The sequence below is a fragment of the Ailuropoda melanoleuca genome, chromosome 16 (assembly GCF_002007445.2).
Source record: "Ailuropoda melanoleuca isolate Jingjing chromosome 16, ASM200744v2, whole genome shotgun sequence".
Classification (NCBI taxonomy): Eukaryota; Metazoa; Chordata; class Mammalia; order Carnivora; family Ursidae; genus Ailuropoda; species Ailuropoda melanoleuca.
In genome coordinates, this window is record NC_048233.1 from 41,190,635 (window position 1) to 41,209,559 (window position 18,925).

Sequence of the window (18,925 nt, forward strand, 5' to 3'; positions counted from 1 at the left end):
TGCTTGATGCATTTATAGAGATGGATACAAAATTCAGGTCCTAGGTCATTAGGGTTTATTCTGGACGTGAGCTGTGGGGCAGAGTGCTGAAAATGGAAGGACTTGATGTTGGATGGGAAGAAGAGGGGAGAAGCCCAGGGGATGGTGGTACTGTGGGAATACTGAGAGAAGATGGTCATGATAACGGGTCTGTAACTAGCAGGAGGAGGCCAACACCTGTGTCCCTCTCGGCAGCCCACAGCATCGTCAGCAATGCAGCCCAGCCACTGCCTCCTAAGAAACCCTCTTCTGTGCCAGTCTCTTAGGAACGAAAATGGTCATTTGCTGGTCATGAAATCATGTGGTTTTAGAGCAGGGACAATCTTTAGAAGTTGACTAGATGAGGAAACTCACAGAAAAAGCTGGTGACTTGCCCAAGGTTACCCAGTTCCTCAGTTTTGGAACTGAGTTGGGAACATAGGCGTCCTGACCCAGCTTCTAACAGTGCATACACTGTTCCAGAGGCTTCTGCTGACATTGCAGCCTACAAACGCCAGGACCGGTCTTAGCCGGTTTCTCCGGTTATAACGTTAACTACCTATTCCCTCTTGTCTGGTCCTCCAGGATCGCTATGAACATCTGCTTCTCATCCTCTTCGCCTTCTTTCAGTTCCCTCTTCAGTCTATTGTAGGCCACTCCAAAAGACTGAACCCAGGCCAGGATCGGGCAGAATTATCAGTTTCCCAGTTCTCTGTGGTTTATAGAACCCCGGATCCGGTTGTCTATTTTAGTCCCAGCCTTGAAATGCTGACTCACACTTAGTTGGAGGCCCTATATTGTTGTCTCTTCTTCCTTTTTGTTCTGCTCAACCCTTTCCTCTCTTTGTTCAGTATCTTCTTTTCTCCTGGTTTCTATTCTTGCCTTCCTCGTCTCCTTTGAAATTTGTCACTTTCTTTCCCTGCTGGCCTCTGACCTACCACTGAATCCTATACTCCTATCTCTAGTGTATCCTAGTAGCTGCCATCACCCAGAACTTTGGGGTGAGCACCTGTTCTAGGCACTGAAGGCCGGGAACAAGAGAAGGATGAGCCCACAGTCTGCCTGGGAGAGTCAGGGCACTTTTAGGCACTCAAGACCATTTTAAAGCACTCTGTGCCTTTGAATATACCAAATCTACATGGGAGGAAGAGCAGATGGGCAGGTTGATAGATAGGGAGATCCGAAAATAATGCAAAAAGGGTAATGTAAAACCACTCCCACTCGGCTTAGTTTGTGAACTGGTAGAGGTGGTGGTAAATGGAAGAACGAGCACAGAGATGTGGTGACATCCCATGTGGACCCTAGAACTGCATTTCCTTTAGAGAGCTCCATTGCAAACAAAAGGACTCAGGATGATAATGTATGTATTCAGTTTTATTTGCTTTTCTGTGTCTGGCTCGGTGGTCTCTCAGAATGGTTTTTCCTTGATGGCCTCAAGTCCTAGTGTGGACCTAAGCATCATCCTGGGCAGGCCATTGGACTCAAGGAAGATGTTCAGTTGGAGGCAATGACCTGGAGGAAAAGCCGATATGTCCACAGTCAGTAACTTCTGCCCACCTCCCTTCTGTTTTCTTCCGGGATTCCTGGTTGAGTGTGGCCCTGCACTGGGTTTCTGGGGGAGTTGGGAGGGGGCAGGAAGTAGATCTCAGCTGTGTCAGGCACATTCAGTGTTATAGGCACATACCCAGCACTTAGTGGCAAGGACAGGCCTCGGAAAGGTTGTGAAGCGAAGTTCATGCCACAAGACTCCCGAGTGTGTTTGAAGGCTGGAGGGCGTAGGCGGGCTCCACCATTAGGACAGTGTGTAGGTAAAGTCTCACTAACCTTTGAGCATCGTCTAGGGTGGTAAAACCGCTTGCCAAAGGGTAGACCAGATCCTCATGATGCCCTTAGAAAGAGCTCATGAGAGAAAATGTTAGTGACTCTTCTGTTGCCCGGGAGCACGGGGGCCTTGCTGCAGCCGTTTTTCCCTTGGCTTTGACTTAGGACAGCACTGATGTGTGCCTGGTTGAGGTCTGCTGTTGTCACTGTCTTGCCCTAAGCAGTAAACACTTTGGTGAAGCCCGAGTGGGTATGCGGAGGGGAACCCAGGACAGCAGCATTATCGAGGGAAAGTGCACCACGGAGGCAAGGGACAGGAATAAACAAATGAATGTGGGGAGGAAGATGACGGCTTCCCCTGGCCAGCTTCTGCTCTCCGACCCAGCCAGCGCATGGGTCTTCAGGTGACCCTGTTTCAACCTGTCATGTGCGAAGACTCACGTTGTTTATCCAGGAGATGTAGGCAGAGACCCGGGTGAAGACTGTGGGCTTCTTGGAGACATTACAGCCCAGGCTGGACACAAAGCTGGTCACTCCATAGATGGTGTACTTGCCACTCACCAAGCAATGGAGAGGGCCCCCAGAATCACCCTGCAGGGAGGAGAAGGAGGGGCCTAAAACTCCATTTTTAAATCTTTGAACCTTTGCTTTTCCTTATACCCCCTTCCCCATTTCTGCTTGTAGAATCCGGTGCAGTTTTAAAGCTCCAATTCAAATCCCCACTTCCTTCATATCCCCACAATGCAGATGAAATCTCTTCTTCCTGTCCTAACAACCGCAGTACCTCTTCCTTTCTTTTGCTGTACTCATGTCGTGTTCTGCCTTGTATTTTGGTTTCATAATTTGTTTCTACCTGCCACGCCTATCTATGAGCTTCTTGAGACAGGAACTGTGTCTTACTGATATGTTTCCTCTCCTCAATGCTGGCATAGAACTTGGACCATCTTAAACTCAATAGCTTTTATTGACTTACATCGCACCTGGGAGTAGGGCGAGTAGAGTGTTCTAAGGAATTTTTCATCCCCAGCACACAGACCAATGGTTCTCATTAGACTTAGTGTTTAGACACAGGGTGGGTAGTCAACATGTTAAACTAAACTGGCGTAAGGAAAAAAATACTGGGGTAAAGAGGAGTGAAAGTGACATATTGGGTAGTGGTTACATGCTCAGGCTTAGAATCAGAGGAACCTGGGTGGATAGAATATGACCTTGACACTCTCCTCCTTATTCAGCTCCCAGGATGCCAGTTCTATAATTCCAGACAGAAAATGGAGATATTTCTCTGGAAAATCTGACCAGCATAAGAGGGAAGACCAGATGATACAGCCATTGGAGGTCCCCGGCTGCCGTGGCCTCACTAAATCACCCTAAAGACCAGCTTACTGTGGATGAATCCCACCGAAGGCTCAGAGGTACTGATCAGCTTTTTATTACCCTCACTCTGAAATAAGAGCAGATGGTGAAGGCATACCAAACATCCGATGAAAGCCCCTAACGTAACAATAAAGTTCACAACAAGGAGACAAAGAAATAAACAAAAAAATGAAGGCAACCAAGATTTGCAGGAAGAAGGAAACAAGCAATAGAAAACTATGATTCATATTGCATCCATGATACAAGAATAGCATGTCATTAAACAGAACATTCAGAAAACAAAAAGAACCTTTGGAAATTATGACTATGATCATAGAAATGAAAGATCAGAAGGGTTGGAAGATAAAATAGAACAAACAAAATATAGAGAAACTAAGAAAATAAGAGGACTATCTAAGGAGGTCAGTAGGTGAATAACAGAAATTCTAGAGAGAACAGAAAAATGGAGAGGAAGAAATCATCAACCAATAAACATTTTCAGAACCAAAGTTCTGGAGTTTCTAAAATGAGAAAACCCACCAAGTCTCTTTCACAATAAATGCAAATAGACCCATACCAAGACACAAAACACTGGGGTCAAGAGAGGATAAAGTAAGTCACTTATAAACCAGTATGGAGCTGAATTAGTGATGAGAGGAATATACATTATTCAAATTAAAAAGACAGTTATTAACTCCAGGGGAAAAAAGTTCTGCAGGAAATGAAAGGTAATTTTAGAATATAATACAGACGAGAGGTCAGGCATGAAAAAAGCGGTAATCTTGCCAATTGCAAGGACATGGATGGACTTCGAGGGCAGTATGCTCGGTGAGACAAGTCAGACCAAGAAAGACAGATACATTATGATCTCTCTTCTATGTGAAATCTAAACACAAAACAAAACAAGCTCATAGATACAGAGGACAGACTGTTGGTTGCCAAAGTGGGGATGGTGGGGGTGGGGGAAGAAATGGAAAAAAACCCCAAACAACCTGCTTCCCTTTCTCATGAACTTACTGAAGGATTTGCAACATCAAATAGTGTTTAAGACAAGAAAGAGAAATAGAGGAACACATGACTAGGGACCCACAATAAAACATACACGCTTGGGTGTGCCAAGCATGTCTCTGGAAGAACAGAGACAGACAAGAGCAGCTGTTGACTCCATGAAGATATATATAATTCACTTATAAGCTGCTTTTGATCACAAAGCACTCTTCCAAAATGTTCCAACTGTTAAAAAATGACAGCAGGCCCAAAATAAAGTCACTTACGCCAAACTCTACTGAGACTTAATACCTACCTAATTGTAGCTTCAGCTTCTCCCAGAAATGGGACCTTTAACCAGCCAACCTAGAATTTCCCGGTCAGCTTGGGAGGTAATCCGCTGATAGACCTCTTACGAGGGCAGCCTTGCCTAAAACAAGGTTTTCTTTGCTAATAATTTCCTTTTTCCATTTTCTCTTTGCCTTTGAAACCTTTTTCCTTTCTACAGTTTAATGAAGCTCTTTTCTATTTTCTAGATAGGATGCTATCTGATTCATGAATCAGTGAAGCCACTTGGATCTCTAAATTTATTCAGCTGAATTTTTGTTATTTAACAGATTTGGTGGCAGAGGCCAGACCAAAGGACACTTCTGACAGCTCTGGGGACACCAAGAAACAGGCATGGGTGGCATTTTGCGAACACTGAGTTTACGGTCTTTCTCGCCATTTCCAAGGGCCACGGGTAAGTGCCCTTGTCAGTTCCATTATATTGAACTCTCATCAGATCTTTAACAATGGGCATTTTGAAGTTTTTTATCATTTACAGAGTTACTGTTTTACTCAGATGATTTTACAAAAGCTTCCTGCAGATATGTTTTATCTTCAGAGAAATTCATGGAAAAGAATCTGACAGTACTCTAGAATATAGGTTTCTGATACTTTCAGATCAAGCAACTGAACTGGTTGAAAATTTCCAGAACTATTGGGGAAAAAAATGGATTCAAATAGGACGAATGTTAATTTCATGGGCCCTCATGAATTGGGGAGGATGATTATAATTTGTATGACTTCTCGTTTAAAACATTGCTGGTTCTCTAATGTTTTGCTTTTCCAGATTTTAGGAAACCCTTTTTTCTTTTCTTTTCAGCTATCAACAATTTGGTGAGATATATCTTTGTGACCAAAGACGAAACATTTCCTTTTTCTCCCTACCTGATCTCTCCAGAATTCAAAAATTCTCAAGTATTCTTTTCTTGACAATATATACTTGACCCTTGAACAACATGGGGGTTAGGGACACCGACCGTCCCTCCCTGCATAGTCAAAAATGCCCGTATAACTTTTTACTCCTCAAAAGTGTAACTACAGGACTCCTGGGTGGCTCAGTTGGTTAGGCATCTGCCTTCAGCTTAGGTCATGATCCCAGGGTCCTAGGACTGAGTCCCGCATTGGGCTCCTTGCTTAGTGGGGAGCCTGTTTTTCCCCCTGCTTGTGCTCTTGTGCTCTCGCTCTCTCTGACAAATAAATAAATAAAATCTTAAAAAAAAAAAAAAAAAGAAAAAGTAACTACTAGTAGCCTACTACTGACCAAAAGCCTTACTGGTTAATATAAACAGTCGATTAACACATATTTTATGTTATATGTGTTCTATACTGTATTCTTACAGTAAAATAACCCAGATAAAAGAAAATGTTATTTAAAAATCATAAGGAAGAGAAATACACTTATTCTATATTTTTTGAAAAAGTCCACTTATAAATGGACCCACACAGTTCAAACCCATGTTGTTTCAGGGAAACTGTTGTTATTTATATAGGTTCAATGAGAATCTGATCTCCTTGTAAAACAAGACACAATTGGAAACATTGGTTATATTACCAAAGCTCTGATTAGAACATCATATTTGAGAAAGTTGTGCATAGACTCACATATGACCAGACAGTTTCAAGGAACTAAGGTTGACCTTAGAGAGTCCATAAAGTCTCAGGGAAAAATTGAGCTGGTACTTTGCTTACAAGGTTCCACCAAAGCGGTCTTAAAAAGAGCTTACATTGAAACTAATAATACACTCTATGTTAATTAATTGGATTTAAATAAAGTTAAACATTTTTTAAAAAAGAATTTATGTGGTAATCACTATTCTTGCTTCACTTATGTAAATAATCAGGCAAAGTTTAATGCAAACAAATTAGTTTTACTATAAAAAATGAAGGTAATTGTGAGAGAAGAAATTATGTTTACACTTTCATGTGGATTAGATTCTAATCCTGTTAATTGTCTTAGAGGTTCTATTATATACCTGTAAATTGGACTGGATCCTGAATTCTTCTAGTTTCCTAAAAAATCTGGCTATGACTCTTCAAACTAACACTTCCAATTTTCTCTCACCCTTCTGATTTGGAATCACTAAGAACAAAGACTGCCCTTGAATCTCTTTCGAAGGGACGACACCAGGTCCTCCTCACCACCCAGAAGGCAGCCAGTCTCCAGGGACTTAAACCTTGGATATGCATCTCACAGCTGGAGAAGGCCCCACCTGACATCTGGTGCCACACAAGTGTTAGAGACCTCCGAGTCAAAGTGACTAGGGAGAGAAGTAGTTGACGTCGAGGTAGATCAAGACGCCAGATCAAGACTTCTTACTTTAACTGAATTTGAAGGCCTTTCCTCTTCTCTTTCCTTTACTCTGGTGCTGGCCTGGAAAGATAACACCATCCTCCACATCTACTGGGCCACAGCTAAGGAGGGGGTAACCTCTGGAACTTAGAACAACTTTTTATTTCAGGCTAAGAAAAGACCTAACTGACCCCTGGCTCGAATGGGCAAACCCAACAATCTCCGAGAATGAATCCACCTAACAGTGCCACCTGATCGAGAAGCGGTTTGTGCCCCGAGAGGGTTTGTCTTTGTCCCTGGTGGTTAGAACTCTCCTTGGGCCTCCAAAGGACTAGATAGCTGGCACACAGCCAGGAAGTGCCTTTTAGGTCATCCAAGTGTGTCCCCAGCTTGCCATGTATGAACTAAGACCCCTCCTTGTACAACTCCCCTGGATTTACATCATCGAGTTAGAGGAAGAATTGAGTTAGAAAGGAATCATTGATTATTCATGACTCGGGATTCACTTCCTTTGGTAGAGCCACACTTCCCTGGTTAGGAGTAGAGGAAATGTACATCAGAATATGATCAGAAACCTCTTTAACTCTTGAAGATATGGTAAAATCTGTTGCCAAGACAAAGATAAGAGCTGCCCATCAAAGACCCTTAGATTCTCTGGCCACAGCCGCTCTTGATGATAGCATAGTCCTTAATTATCTTTAGCTGAGCAAGGGGATGTCCCCACTGTGGCCAACACCACCTGTTGCACCTGGATTAACACTTCTGGAGGAGTTGAAACTCACTTAACATAAGATCACTGAGCAAGCCACTTGACTTAAAAGGGTGACCCCCACAATAGGACCTCCCTTTGACTTCTTTGATTTTGATTGGTTTGGACGTTGGGGACCATGGCTCCAAAGTGCATTCCCAAACACCAGGAATTAATCATCATAGTCTCCTTGGTCCACTGTTACCCTCTCAACAGCTTCAAATGCATGTTCACAGGCACTGACCACCAAGCAAATGATCTCCCCAAAACAGAAACACCAAAAAAGGAATGAAGAGAATGAGCAACTTATAGATTATGAACCTGATGTCGTGTGGCCTGTAGAATATCACAGAGGTTAAGCCCAAAACCACTGTGACCTGTGAATACCACACAAAGGATCAACAGAATTTCACAAAAAGCCGCGAGAACTTCAGGCACTGAGAGCGGCCCTAATGCCTTCCATTTTGATCGTACTGCTCAGTTAAGCTGAGACGCTGATCAAAAGTGGGAGTTGTTTGTTTTTTTTTTTTAAAGATGTACTTATTTCAGAGAGAGAGAGCACGAGTGGCAGAGGGAGAGAGAGAATCGCAAGCAGACTCAGATGGGGCTCAATCTGGTGACCTCGAGATCACAAACACGAGATCACGATCTGAGCCTAAACCAAGAGCTGGTTGCCCAACTGACTGCACCACCCAGGCACCCCTCTTCCACCCAAATTCTAGTAGGGGTTTGAGAATATTTCAGGACTAGAGGAATGGAAGGTAATTAAGTTATATATAATTCTATTGTCCTGTGCTAATTGAACTAAAAAGAAACAGGCTCTGGAGAGATGGAAGGTGTGGCTGAGGAGTTGAGGGTAGAAGGAAGAGCTGTAAAGAGCTCAGTGGGAATGAGTGGATCGAGGCGAGAGGGGCTCAGCGAATCCAGTCTGAGGGAAAGGGTTGGGGCCCAGCAGTCTGAAAACCCAGAAGACATAGTCTTGGTAAACTGCAGTGGGAAAAGCCATGGAGACACAACTGCCTCAGAGAATTGTCAATTTGGAGCCAACTGCCAGAAGAAAAGCACTCTACTTTTTCAGAGTTCAAGACCCCGAGAGAGCAGAGGGAAAGTGAATTAATTCAGAAACGTTAAACCTTAAGGTAAAAGGGGAAGCTAGAGGGTGAGGACCTGGCAGAAACTGCCTCGTGTATCAGGCCCTACTTGCACGTAGGGCTCCCAGGATACAGGACACTGGGCAAACTGGGAGGTGTTGGCCTGCCTTACTTCCGTGGTTCTAAGTACTCACCAGAAATCTTTGATCATTCGATTCTACTATTTCAGTCAGCCTCCCAGCCTGCTGCTGGCTTCTGTTTCACCTATCACAGACCTTGCCGTTGGTCTGCACTCTTGTCCTTTTGCTCCAGTTCATACAGGAAAACCCAGCCCTGGATTAACCCATTCCCTGCAACTGGGTCTCCAGTTAAACGGAATGAATCATATATTCAGTTATTGCGTGGTCTCCAGCCTCACCCTCTCAGGAACATCCTGGAGGCCGATCATTGTCCCACTCACTTTAATTAATCCAGACCCATACAACCCTTGCTCCTTCATGTTCAGCGTTCAAACTGGCTGCTAGTTTTCAAGTTAATCGAAAAAATAATGCAGAACCCCTGTTGTCCCCCAGCCACCCAGCCCACGCACACTTTCAAATCCGTGCACATTTTGTTCTCTTGCTGTCTCCCTTCCTGTTGCAGCTCCACCTGTGCCCTTGGTTCCTCCTCTCCTCCTCTGGGATCTTGTGCCATTATTCACTCCTTCCTCTCTCTGACTCTACAAGATCCCTTCTTCTCTGCCTATTAACACACTCAGTGGTACCATACTATATTCACCCCCTCCGTGACCTGCCATCCTCCTGAAAGCTACCAGACTAGTCCCTTTCTTTCATCCAAGATTCTTGGAAGAGGATTCTCCATTCCTTACTATGTTTCTCATTGACTCTTCATTTCTTACCTTCCATAAAGCTTCTCCCCTCTTCCCTCTCCTGACACTGTTCTTGCCTCAGTTACCGGTGACCCACCAACTGCCCAAGTAGGCACTTCCGGTTATCTCCTGTGGCTCCTGGATGCACTGGATACTGTGTGTGACACATCAGTATCTCCTGAGATTCTAGAAAACCCTTATGATCTCTAAGCCCTTTCTAGTTTTATGGGTTCTCTGTCCTCCACCTATCCAGAAGCGCTCAAGTATTCATGTTATCACAGTTCTTTCCTCAACTCACTGTTCTTTTCTCATTCTACAACTTCTCCCCTGTGGGATGGCGGTGGGTGGGGGTTGGGGGGTGGATCTCACCTGCTGTATCTCTAGTCTGGCTCTCCCCACAAGTTCTACTTCCTTATATCTAATTACTTACTGGTTAACTATACCTGAAGGTCCCACTGGGATTTCAGACTCAACTTGTTCAGAACCAAATTCATCACCTTCTCTCCCAAGTCCTATAAACCTTCTGTGATTGGAGGCAACAAACCCCTCCCCAGATCACGTAAACCAGATGCCTGAAAGTCATTCCAGATCCTCCTTCTTTCTCCTTCCTCTCTGCTGCCGTAGTTCAAGCCCTCAAATCTATTGCCTAGATAATTTCAGTAGTCTCCTAGCCTGTCTTGGCCAACCTTACCCTCTTCAAAGACATGCTTACCTTGTCATCAGACAATGCTTCTAAAAGGCAAATCTGATCATGCTATTCTCCTGTTCATAACTCTTCAATGGTTTCCCAGGCCTGGAGATGAAGTTCATGTCCCTAAGCATATGGTGGAGGTTCATGGCTGGCTGCTGCCCCCACGTATGCCACTTGGGGTTATTGATTATTCTGAATTGAAGTTACTTAAGAACAGACACTGTAAGGACATTCTAACCCTACTTTGTTCCTCTGCAAGCAGAAAATAACCTCCCATGTGAAAGGCACTCTTCCTGTACCAGGAGGTATCTCTTTATCACTAGAGAGAGGGAATTGAGGGCTATATAACAAACCTTGTTAACCTCACCCTATTGCTTCTTCACTCATTTACCCCAAGCCCAAACTTCTTTGCCCTGTCAATTCTTCACAAATTAACATTTCTTTGTCTAAAAGGCCTTTGTCTTTGAGTCTCTGATTTTTATGAGCTTCTGCACATATGAAATTCAATGTGTTTTTCTCCTGTTAATCTGTCTTATGCCAATTTAATTATTAGACGAGCCAAAGAACCTAGAAGGGAGGAAGGGAAAATTTTTCTTCCCCTGCACATGGCACTTGAAGCACTAAGTCAAGAGACTCCTACTTGCCTCTAATGTCATTTCCTGACATTCCCTGGTATGGGGATAGTTTATGTTCTAGCCCAGGGGTCAGCACACTTTTTCTATAAAAGGCCAAATAGAAAACATTTTAGATTCTGCAGGCTATAGAGTCTCTGTCACAACTATTCAACTCTATGGAAGTAGCCATAAACAATATGCAAGTAAACAAGTAAACAAATATGGCTATATTTATTCCAATTAAATCCTTTTTTGTAAACATTGGAATTTTATATTTTTCATGTGTCATGACATTATTCTTTTTAAAATTTATTCTCCACCATTTAAAAATGTAAAAACCAGGGCACCTGGGTGCTGGTCAGTTAAGCAGCCAGCTCTTGGTTTTGGCTCAGGTCGTGATCTCAGGGTGGGGAGATCAAGCTCCACGTCAGCCTTCCCCCTGAGCAGAGTCGGCTTGAAATTCTGTCTCCTTCTCCCTCTGTCCCTCCTGCTTGTGCTCTCTCTCTCAAAATAAATAAACAAATCTTTGAAAAAACTTAAAAAAAATGAAAAAACCATTCTTGGCTCCTAGACTATAGAGAAACGGGCAGCAGGCAGGATTTGGAAGTTTGTGGGCTCTGACCTCTGCTCTAGCTGTAGAGCACGCCCTGTAATTCTCTTAAGTGTTCTAGATGGTTTCTCGGCCCATGCCCTCATTCATGTTGTTCTGTCTGAATAGCGTTTCCCCTTTTGCCTGGCTTTCTCCTGTGTAGCATCAGGACTCACCTACAGACTCTGTTTTCTTGGGGGGGCAAGACCCCAACAGGTACAGGTTAGTGCCTGTCTTTTGGGTTCCTCTATTGCTCTTTGCATATTTTTATTATAACACTTACTCACATTGTATTACAATGTTCCATCACGTGTCTGCTCCTGCCCTTCCTCCACTGACCATTCGGTTTGAGTCATCTTTGTATCTCTAACACTTAGCATAGTGCCTGGCATTTCACAAGTAATCAAGAACATTTGTTGAACTGCATTAAGAAATCTGTAAGATGGTATACTGCTGATTGATCTTGTCTAAATAGAAGAAGAATCTATTTATTATACGTAATTATATATGTATATGATTATAACACCATTTTGTGCGCTTTCTCCTGCCATATTCACCTGTCTATCCTCCTGGGCTGGTGGAGGAGGAATTCAAGAAAAGCTGGGGTTGATGGGAAGAGAGCTTCCTCGTGCACAATTGCAACCACCACTCTGGGCTGTAAAAAGTCTAGGTGGCTAACGGCTTCTAAGGGCCACACGCATACACCAACACACAAATGTTGGGCCACATACCAGCTTTCGAGGTCAGGGCATTGGGCACGATGAATTTTAGGGTTCCTTTCAACTTTGAGATTCTGTGCGTCTAGAGTTCCAGGCACAGACTCACTCTCACTCAGACGCCAGAGTAGCAAGTCAGGTCTGTATGTGGGGGTGGGAGTAGGTATGGAAAAGGGAGTGAGGAGAAGGTAGGGGATGGGAGGCAGAGAGGGGAGGGACCTAGTGTGGGATTTCTGACACTTCCTGCACGTGTTCACCTGGCATCCAGAGTGAGCTCCGTCTCCTCCAGCGCACACCATGGTGTTCTTCACGGTGGGGCCCCAGTAGGAGGAGCTGGAGCAGGTGGCGTAGTCCACGGTGGGCAGGTAGGCCTGTTGCAGGGTCTGGGCCAGCTGCCCATTGGCTGAACAGGACACACAGAGCTGGAGGTCAACCCCAGATGCTCTCCAGGGGGAAAGCCTTCCACATCCCGCCTAGCCTTCCCAAGCTCTGCTGAAAGCTGAACTCAGGGCAAGCACCTTCTCTCTGCACCTTGCATTCCATAGACCCCCCCCCCCTTCTGTGGAAGCTACAGGCCCTTTCCTTCAGGGGTCATCCTCCATCACTGTTCCCAAGCTCCAAACCACCAACCTCCAATCTCCTACTCCTGCTTAAAAAAAGAAAAAAAAATTAAAGTGAACAAAATGGTCTTCTTTGCTGATGACTCTCCTGCTTTTACCTTACACTGCAAACCGTACGAAGCAGAACTGGGACCGTACACCCTTATTTTCATTTCGTAAGAGCTTGGTGCGGTTTTCCTTTATCTGGCTCTTTGGACTTTCCAAAGCCTTGGCACATGAATTATTGCTTTGTATCCTTACAACAGCCCCTTCAAGTTATAGATCAGGAGGTTGAACCACTATGACTTTAAGTCAACTGAGAGCAGCTGCATTGGAAGCGTGTGTCTCTCTCTCTCAGCTCCTGGTTTTACTAGTAGACGGGCTGCCCGTAGCAAGGCCTCGCCTCTCCTCGCCTCCAGAGCTCAAATACTGCCTCCTGGCTGACAGACTTCTGTCAGGCCCACTGCCTCCGCGCTTCTTAACTATCTCTGCTCATAGCCCTCCTGCCGTTCCATGTTGTCTGGAGGGCAGTCCCCACCAGAAATCTTCCCATGATGGTCAGGGGAGAGCTGAGGCCTCTTCTGCCTTCCCGTCTCTGGACCTACAGCTTCTTCTGGTTTGTTCACTCCAACCCACAGCCCAGTGACTATCTATGGAGGTAGCGTGATGGTGTAATGACCACCAAAGTGGGAGCCAAGACACCTGGGTCCTGGCCCCAGCTAACTAGTTACTAACTAGTCACATGATCTTACACAAGGTCTTTACTTTTGTTGGGCCTTAGTTTCCTCACGTATAAAATGAGAGGTGGGGGCGCCTGGGTGGCTCAGTCTGTTAAGCGTCCGACTCTTGATTTCCACTCAGGTTGTGATCTCGGGACCCTGAGATCGAGCCCCATGGGGGGCTCCGTGCTCAGCAGGGAGTCTGCTAGGGACTCCCTCTCCCTCTGCTCCTCCCCGCCATGCTCACTTGCACACTCTCTCTCAAATAAATAAATAAATAAATCTTTTAAAATTAAATTAAATGAGAGGTGGGTACAAAATATTCTCTGAGGTAAGGTTTTCTGTTTTTGTTTTGTTGTGTTTTAGTTATGAGGCGGGTGAGTGACTTGACTATTCTGGGGCCTGTTCTTAGCTTGATTTCATGCACCAGTTATCTTATCTCTGGTTCCTTGATTCTGGCTCTGAACAACTAGGACCACAGGAAAATGTGCCCCAGAAACCCTGCTGACTTCTCAAGATCCACGTCGTGGATGGTGCCCATGCAGGTGACTTACTCTTGGTCCTGCCCCAGCCTGTGATGTAGCAGGGGCTGTTGTTGGCCAGGATGGTTCCCTCGGGGGGCAGAACACCCAGCTGGACATAGCTGTTCAGGGTAACTGTCTGGGCCAGGCGCAGCAGGGCAATGTCATAGCTGTGGGAGGAAAGGAACCAGCTCAGGCCTTCCTTCAGGTCAGTGTAGGGACTGGCCCTCACTAAGCCTTGGTGTCCCCATAGAATTAGAAACTAACAGCTTTAGGAGCGTCTGGATGGCTCAGTCGGTTAAGCGTCTGCCTTCAGCTCAGGTCATGATCTCGGGGTCCTGGGATCGAGTTCCACATCGGGCCTCCTGCTCAGCAGGGAGTCTACTTCTCGCTCCCCCTCTGCCCACATTTGTGCTTGCTCTCTCCTCTAGTGCGCTCTCTCCTCTAGTGCACTCTCTCTCAAATAAATAAATAAATAAATAAATAAAATCTTAAAAAAACCCCCAAAACTATCAACTTTAGTGGTCCCTGGGTGGCTCAGTTGGTTAGGCGTCCGACTCTTGATTTTGGCTCAGGTCATGATCTCAGGGTTGTGGAATCGAGCCCCACATGGGGCTCTGTGCTCAGCAGGGAGTCTGCTTGAGATTTTCTCTCCCTCCCTCTCCCCCATGCATGCACTGTCTCTCTCTCTCTGTAGAATAAACAAGTCAATCTTTAAAGGAAAAAAAAAAGAAAAGAAGAAAAAGTTATTAAAAAAAAAGAAACTAATGACTTTGAAGGAGGAGGGGACTGACTCGCTGGGGCTCACGCGACACAGCCAGGTGGTAGGCTATTTATTACTTGTCTAACAGCAGCACCTGCTGGTGAGCTGTTGGTGGTGTGGTCTAGCTGCGACCTCTGCAACCCAGGGGAGTGGAGCCTGCACCTTTCAGTTACGAAGGGGGAATCAGAAAGGAGCCAAGTGGTATGATCTTGGTGGCAGAGAAAAATTCTCAAAGGAGAAAGATGAAAAACACTGCGTGGTTCTGAAAGCTCTGCAGAAATATCCCAGTTACCCGAATTCCCCCCCCCACCAACGCCCCCACTCCAGAAAACCCACCACCATTTTAACCACTTCCTCTCCAAAAGTTTACAGCTCAGTCTTGCAGGAGTTTTTTCATATAAGATTCATTTTAAGAAATGAATCTTTTGCTGATGGAATCTCTTCCAGAAAATGAATAATAACAACACAAATGGAACCATTAAACTCTGCAGAGAAGTTTAAGGGGATCCAGTCATGCAGACCAGCTTAGATCCAAGAAATCCTAAAGACCTTCAAAAATTCCCAAGCCTTCCAAAATCCAAATTGTCAGAGTCCTTCTGGATGAACGCGAGGGACGCCAAGACCCTGTTGCTGGCCAGCCAGCCCTCCACCTCCCAGCCCAAGGCCAGCCCAGCCTTGCCCCTACCCGGCAGCCACGTTATTGCTGTTCCAGGATGGGTGGACCACGATCTTCCGCACACTCACAGACTGCTCCGTGCCGTCATTCTGGTCCAGGTTGTGTTCTCCAGCTACCACACGGAAGGTCATTTGTCTGCAGTGACAGAAGAGAAGATCTAAGGGGGCTCTTTCCCCTCAGAGAAAAGCTGGGAAACCATCTCACGTCCTGTCTTTAAGACAGGAAGCCATTTTATCTAGCCCAGACAGAGGGCGGACGAAAGACCCTGGAAGGCGAGCAAGTACCAAGCTCTCTCCTTCTCTAATTTACTGACTTGGGGGAGGGACAAAAACTACCATCAACTTCATTGCCCAGTTCATGAAGCTAACCCTCATGGACTGAATATCTCATAACCTGGGAGAGGCGTGGTGAGCATGAATGATATAATGGCTCATAGCCACAGGGGGATTTGAGGGAGATTATAAACCAATAGTTCTTAAAGCATGATCCCTTGGACCAGCAGCATCAGCATAACCTGGAAACGTGTTAGCAATGCAGATTATCAGGTTGAACCTGAACCTACCAAGTCAGAAGCGCTGCTGGGCCAGACCCAGCAATCCATGCCTTCCAGGTGATTCTGATTCATGCTCAGATTTGAGAACAATGGCTCAAGGCAAATATGAAAGAAATGGTTACCAGCCAGGCATCGACCAGGCGCTGAGATATTCATCTACTTAATCTTCCTAGTAACTCTATGAAGTAGGTATTGTGACCCCATGTTAGAAATAAGAGAATGAGAGCTTAGAGAAGCTAAGTAAGTCAGCCAAGGTCACAAAGGTAGAAGAAGGTGGGATGGGATTTGACCCTAAGCTTGCCTGATGCCAAAATCTGTACTTTTCATTGTATCTTACTACCTCCCTGCCGGCCCCCCAACACTCCCTTAAAGTCTTGCTCCGAATGCTCAAAGATACATATTCCTCCAGAAAGGCCAGACTTCTCCCCTTCTAGGGGCTCAGCAAGGCTGGTTTTTGTTTTTCTCACCTGTCCACGCAGTGAGCAGCTGTCATCACCCAGTTCCGTTTGATGAGAGTCCCTCCACAGGTATGATACCATTTGCCCCCAGACAGGTACTGGAGGGAAATCTAGAAGGGGAGGGGAGAAAAGAAGGAGAGGTTGGGGTTTCTTAAAAGATTTTGCTCCAAACTACCTGTTACCCTTCCTTCAATTCCTGCCATCCTTCAGAACCTTCTCCAACTTTGTGGGCCAGAGATGGCCAGTGGGTTTCGTTGGACCTGTCAATTGCTACTGATCGGTTGCTGGTGGCTTCCTGGAGTGGTGGCGAGAGGGGGTGTGCAGATGGCCCTGGGATCAGCGCAGAGTGCTCCGTTGTTGGGTGATGTTTCCTGTGTCCATGGGCGGGGGAGGAAAGGCACACAACAGTGTATTTGACATCCCTACTCTGGGTTGTTGCAAAGGGCCAAGAACCCAGGTCCTGTTACCTCCACTCCCTCTTGGTAGGAAATGTGGCCATGGAATTTCTCCATCGCCTGAGCCCACAGGCTCAGGTCTCCAGAGCTCCGCCCCCAAGGTCAAGACATACCCCGTCCCCCTCCTTCAGGGAATACTCAGAATGGCCCCTGAAACACTCATTTTTATCAGCTCGGGTCGTCTTCAGCCCTTCCTACTCCACAACAGCTCTACTTCTGAAAATTGCGCTGCAGACTTTTGTGAACTGAATTTCATTCTAACTGTCATGATTCTTCTGAAAGTGTGGCCATTCCCCAGTTCATTTGCCAGTTTTACACATTTAGAACTGCTTGAGTCAAAGCCTGGCTGGCCTGTTACAAAGGTAGAAACTCTAAATAGCCAAATAAGCAACATGCGCTCCTCGGGGTGGGGGCGTGCTCGGAGGCAGAGACGCGCGGCGCGGAGTGGGGGGTGTGCGTGAGGAGTCGGAGGTATGGGTCTGGTACAGTCTTGCTAGTGCGGCACAGTGGTGTCTCTGGGGACATAAATTTGGTTTGTGCTTGGGTGTGTGCCTGGGACAGTGAGTGGGGTTGGGGTTCAAATCCCCTCCTCCAAAACCTTCGCGTGCCTTTTCCACCTAGGCCTGGTCCCGTTCATCTTTTAAATCTAGAATCCAGACAGTTGGAGAGCTTCTTCTGGATAAGGACATACGCAAACACACATAATCTCGTCTACCAGCTACAGGCAACGCTTGTTTTGCTAGAAGTCTGGGGCTGTGAAGGAACACCCACCTGAGAGGGCCAGGAATTCTTCCTGGCCTCAGTCCCTCCAACTACCCGGGCATTGGTTTCTGGAAAGTCCTCGGTGCTGTGTCCTTTGTGGGGCAGAAGAAAAGTGAGTGATGACTAAGCATGGGGTCAGCTCAGGGTGGGGGGCAGGGCGGCAGTTTGCTTTGTCTGCGAATTCGCAGTTCCTCCCTAGCAAATGAGGGGCCCCGCTGAGAGTTAGGAGAGCCCCTTTTGAAAATGGGGGAGTCTGAACGACTTCTGCCTCCCCCAGACGTCCTCAGAACTCTCGCATGCTGTGAAGGAGGCATCTCACGTCTCTAGGCTAGGGCTCTAGAGGCTCCCTGTGCCTCAGCCTTGCTCGGGGCATCTCATGGCCTGAGGTGACCCCCCATCTCTACCCACACATACAGTCTTTGGCAGGATTCTCCAGGGGGCAAGGAAGGCAGTGCTCATCCCAGTCAGCACCTGCTGAGGATGTCTTCCTTTTCAGTGGGGGTGGTGAGAAAGCCCAGGCCCCCGAAAGGGGCTTCTCTGCTTTGTGGTTCAAGGTCCTGCCAACCAGAGGGTTCTGCATGGAGAGTGCCCTGACTCTTCCTCTCATGGGCTCCAGGAAGGTAAAGTTTTTGCTAGACTCACAGAATGCTCCATCCCGCTCTGGGATAGAGAACAGGCCTGGATTAAGGATAGCTTTTAACCTTCCTGTTCAAATCCTCCTCCTTCTAGAACTCAGGCCGAATGACCCACTTACCATAAAGGACCAGGGTGGTGAACACCAGGAAACGTAGCATGTTGCCAGCTGAGTAGACCACTGCCCCCTTGCCATGGGCCAAGCCTTCTTTATAGTCCTCTCATCAGCAGCTTTGCTGACCTTCTTGCTGCCAGCTGGCAGGGCTGCGGGTGGAAGGCGGGAAAATCCCAGGTGACATGGAAATACAAACAAAAAGATAGATTTTCAAGTAAACTAATTTGTCTGTTGTTCAAAGACAGAACAAGGTCCGGTTAGGACTGAATTAATCATCTGCCTTCAGGTGAAAAGCATCCAATAAACTCTTTCTCAGAAATGAGAAGGAGGGGCCGGGACTGGCCTTGTCCTCACGGTGTCCCCCTCATGGGCTGTCACTGCCTTCCTGTCCTCACGGCACTGCAGGTGCACACATCCATTCTGTGCACGGGGAGTGGGAGGCAAGGGGTAGGTGTGGAGGAGGGAAGGGTGCTCAGCGAAAAGAAGAGACAGCAACAGCCCCCTGCCCAAGCAGGGAGGTGGGACGTGCCCGCCGGACGCAGACAGAGGTGTAAACGC

General features: G+C 46.4%; 1 protein-coding gene and 1 long non-coding RNA gene across 2 annotated transcripts; one reads left to right on the top strand and one right to left on the bottom strand.

Annotated features, from left to right (window-relative positions):
• Window positions 1-1,371: 1,371 nt before the first annotated feature.
• Window positions 1,372-18,455, bottom strand: CELA1 (chymotrypsin like elastase 1). Its single transcript, XM_002921562.4, has 8 exons — window positions 18,374-18,455; window positions 17,629-17,711; window positions 16,412-16,512; window positions 15,401-15,526; window positions 13,986-14,122; window positions 12,371-12,516; window positions 2,281-2,430; window positions 1,372-1,530 (listed from the first exon to the last, which is right to left on the bottom strand). The coding sequence occupies exons 1-8, from the start codon at window positions 18,411-18,413 to the stop codon at window positions 1,513-1,515; spliced, it is 801 nt and encodes a 266-aa protein (XP_002921608.1). The 5' UTR covers window positions 18,414-18,455; the 3' UTR covers window positions 1,372-1,512.
• Window positions 2,864-9,381, top strand: LOC117796802. Its single transcript, XR_004621471.1, has 3 exons — window positions 2,864-3,251; window positions 4,797-4,921; window positions 5,327-9,381. It is a non-coding gene; the product is annotated as an uncharacterized LOC117796802 (long non-coding RNA).
• Window positions 18,456-18,925: the final 470 nt, after the last annotated feature.

Excerpts from the sequence above, each read along its gene's own strand:
- CELA1 (XM_002921562.4), bottom strand. The coding sequence starts at position 18,413 with ATGCTACGTTTCCTGGTGTTCACCACCCTGGTCCTTTATG. Across the intron at positions 17,712-18,373 it reads CACCACCCTGGTCCTTTATG|GACACAGCACCGAGGACTTT; the intron begins GTAAGTGGGTCA and ends TGCCCCACAAAG. Across the intron at positions 14,123-15,400 it reads AGCAATAACGTGGCTGCCGG|CTATGACATTGCCCTGCTGC; the intron begins GTAGGGGCAAGG and ends TTCCTCCCACAG.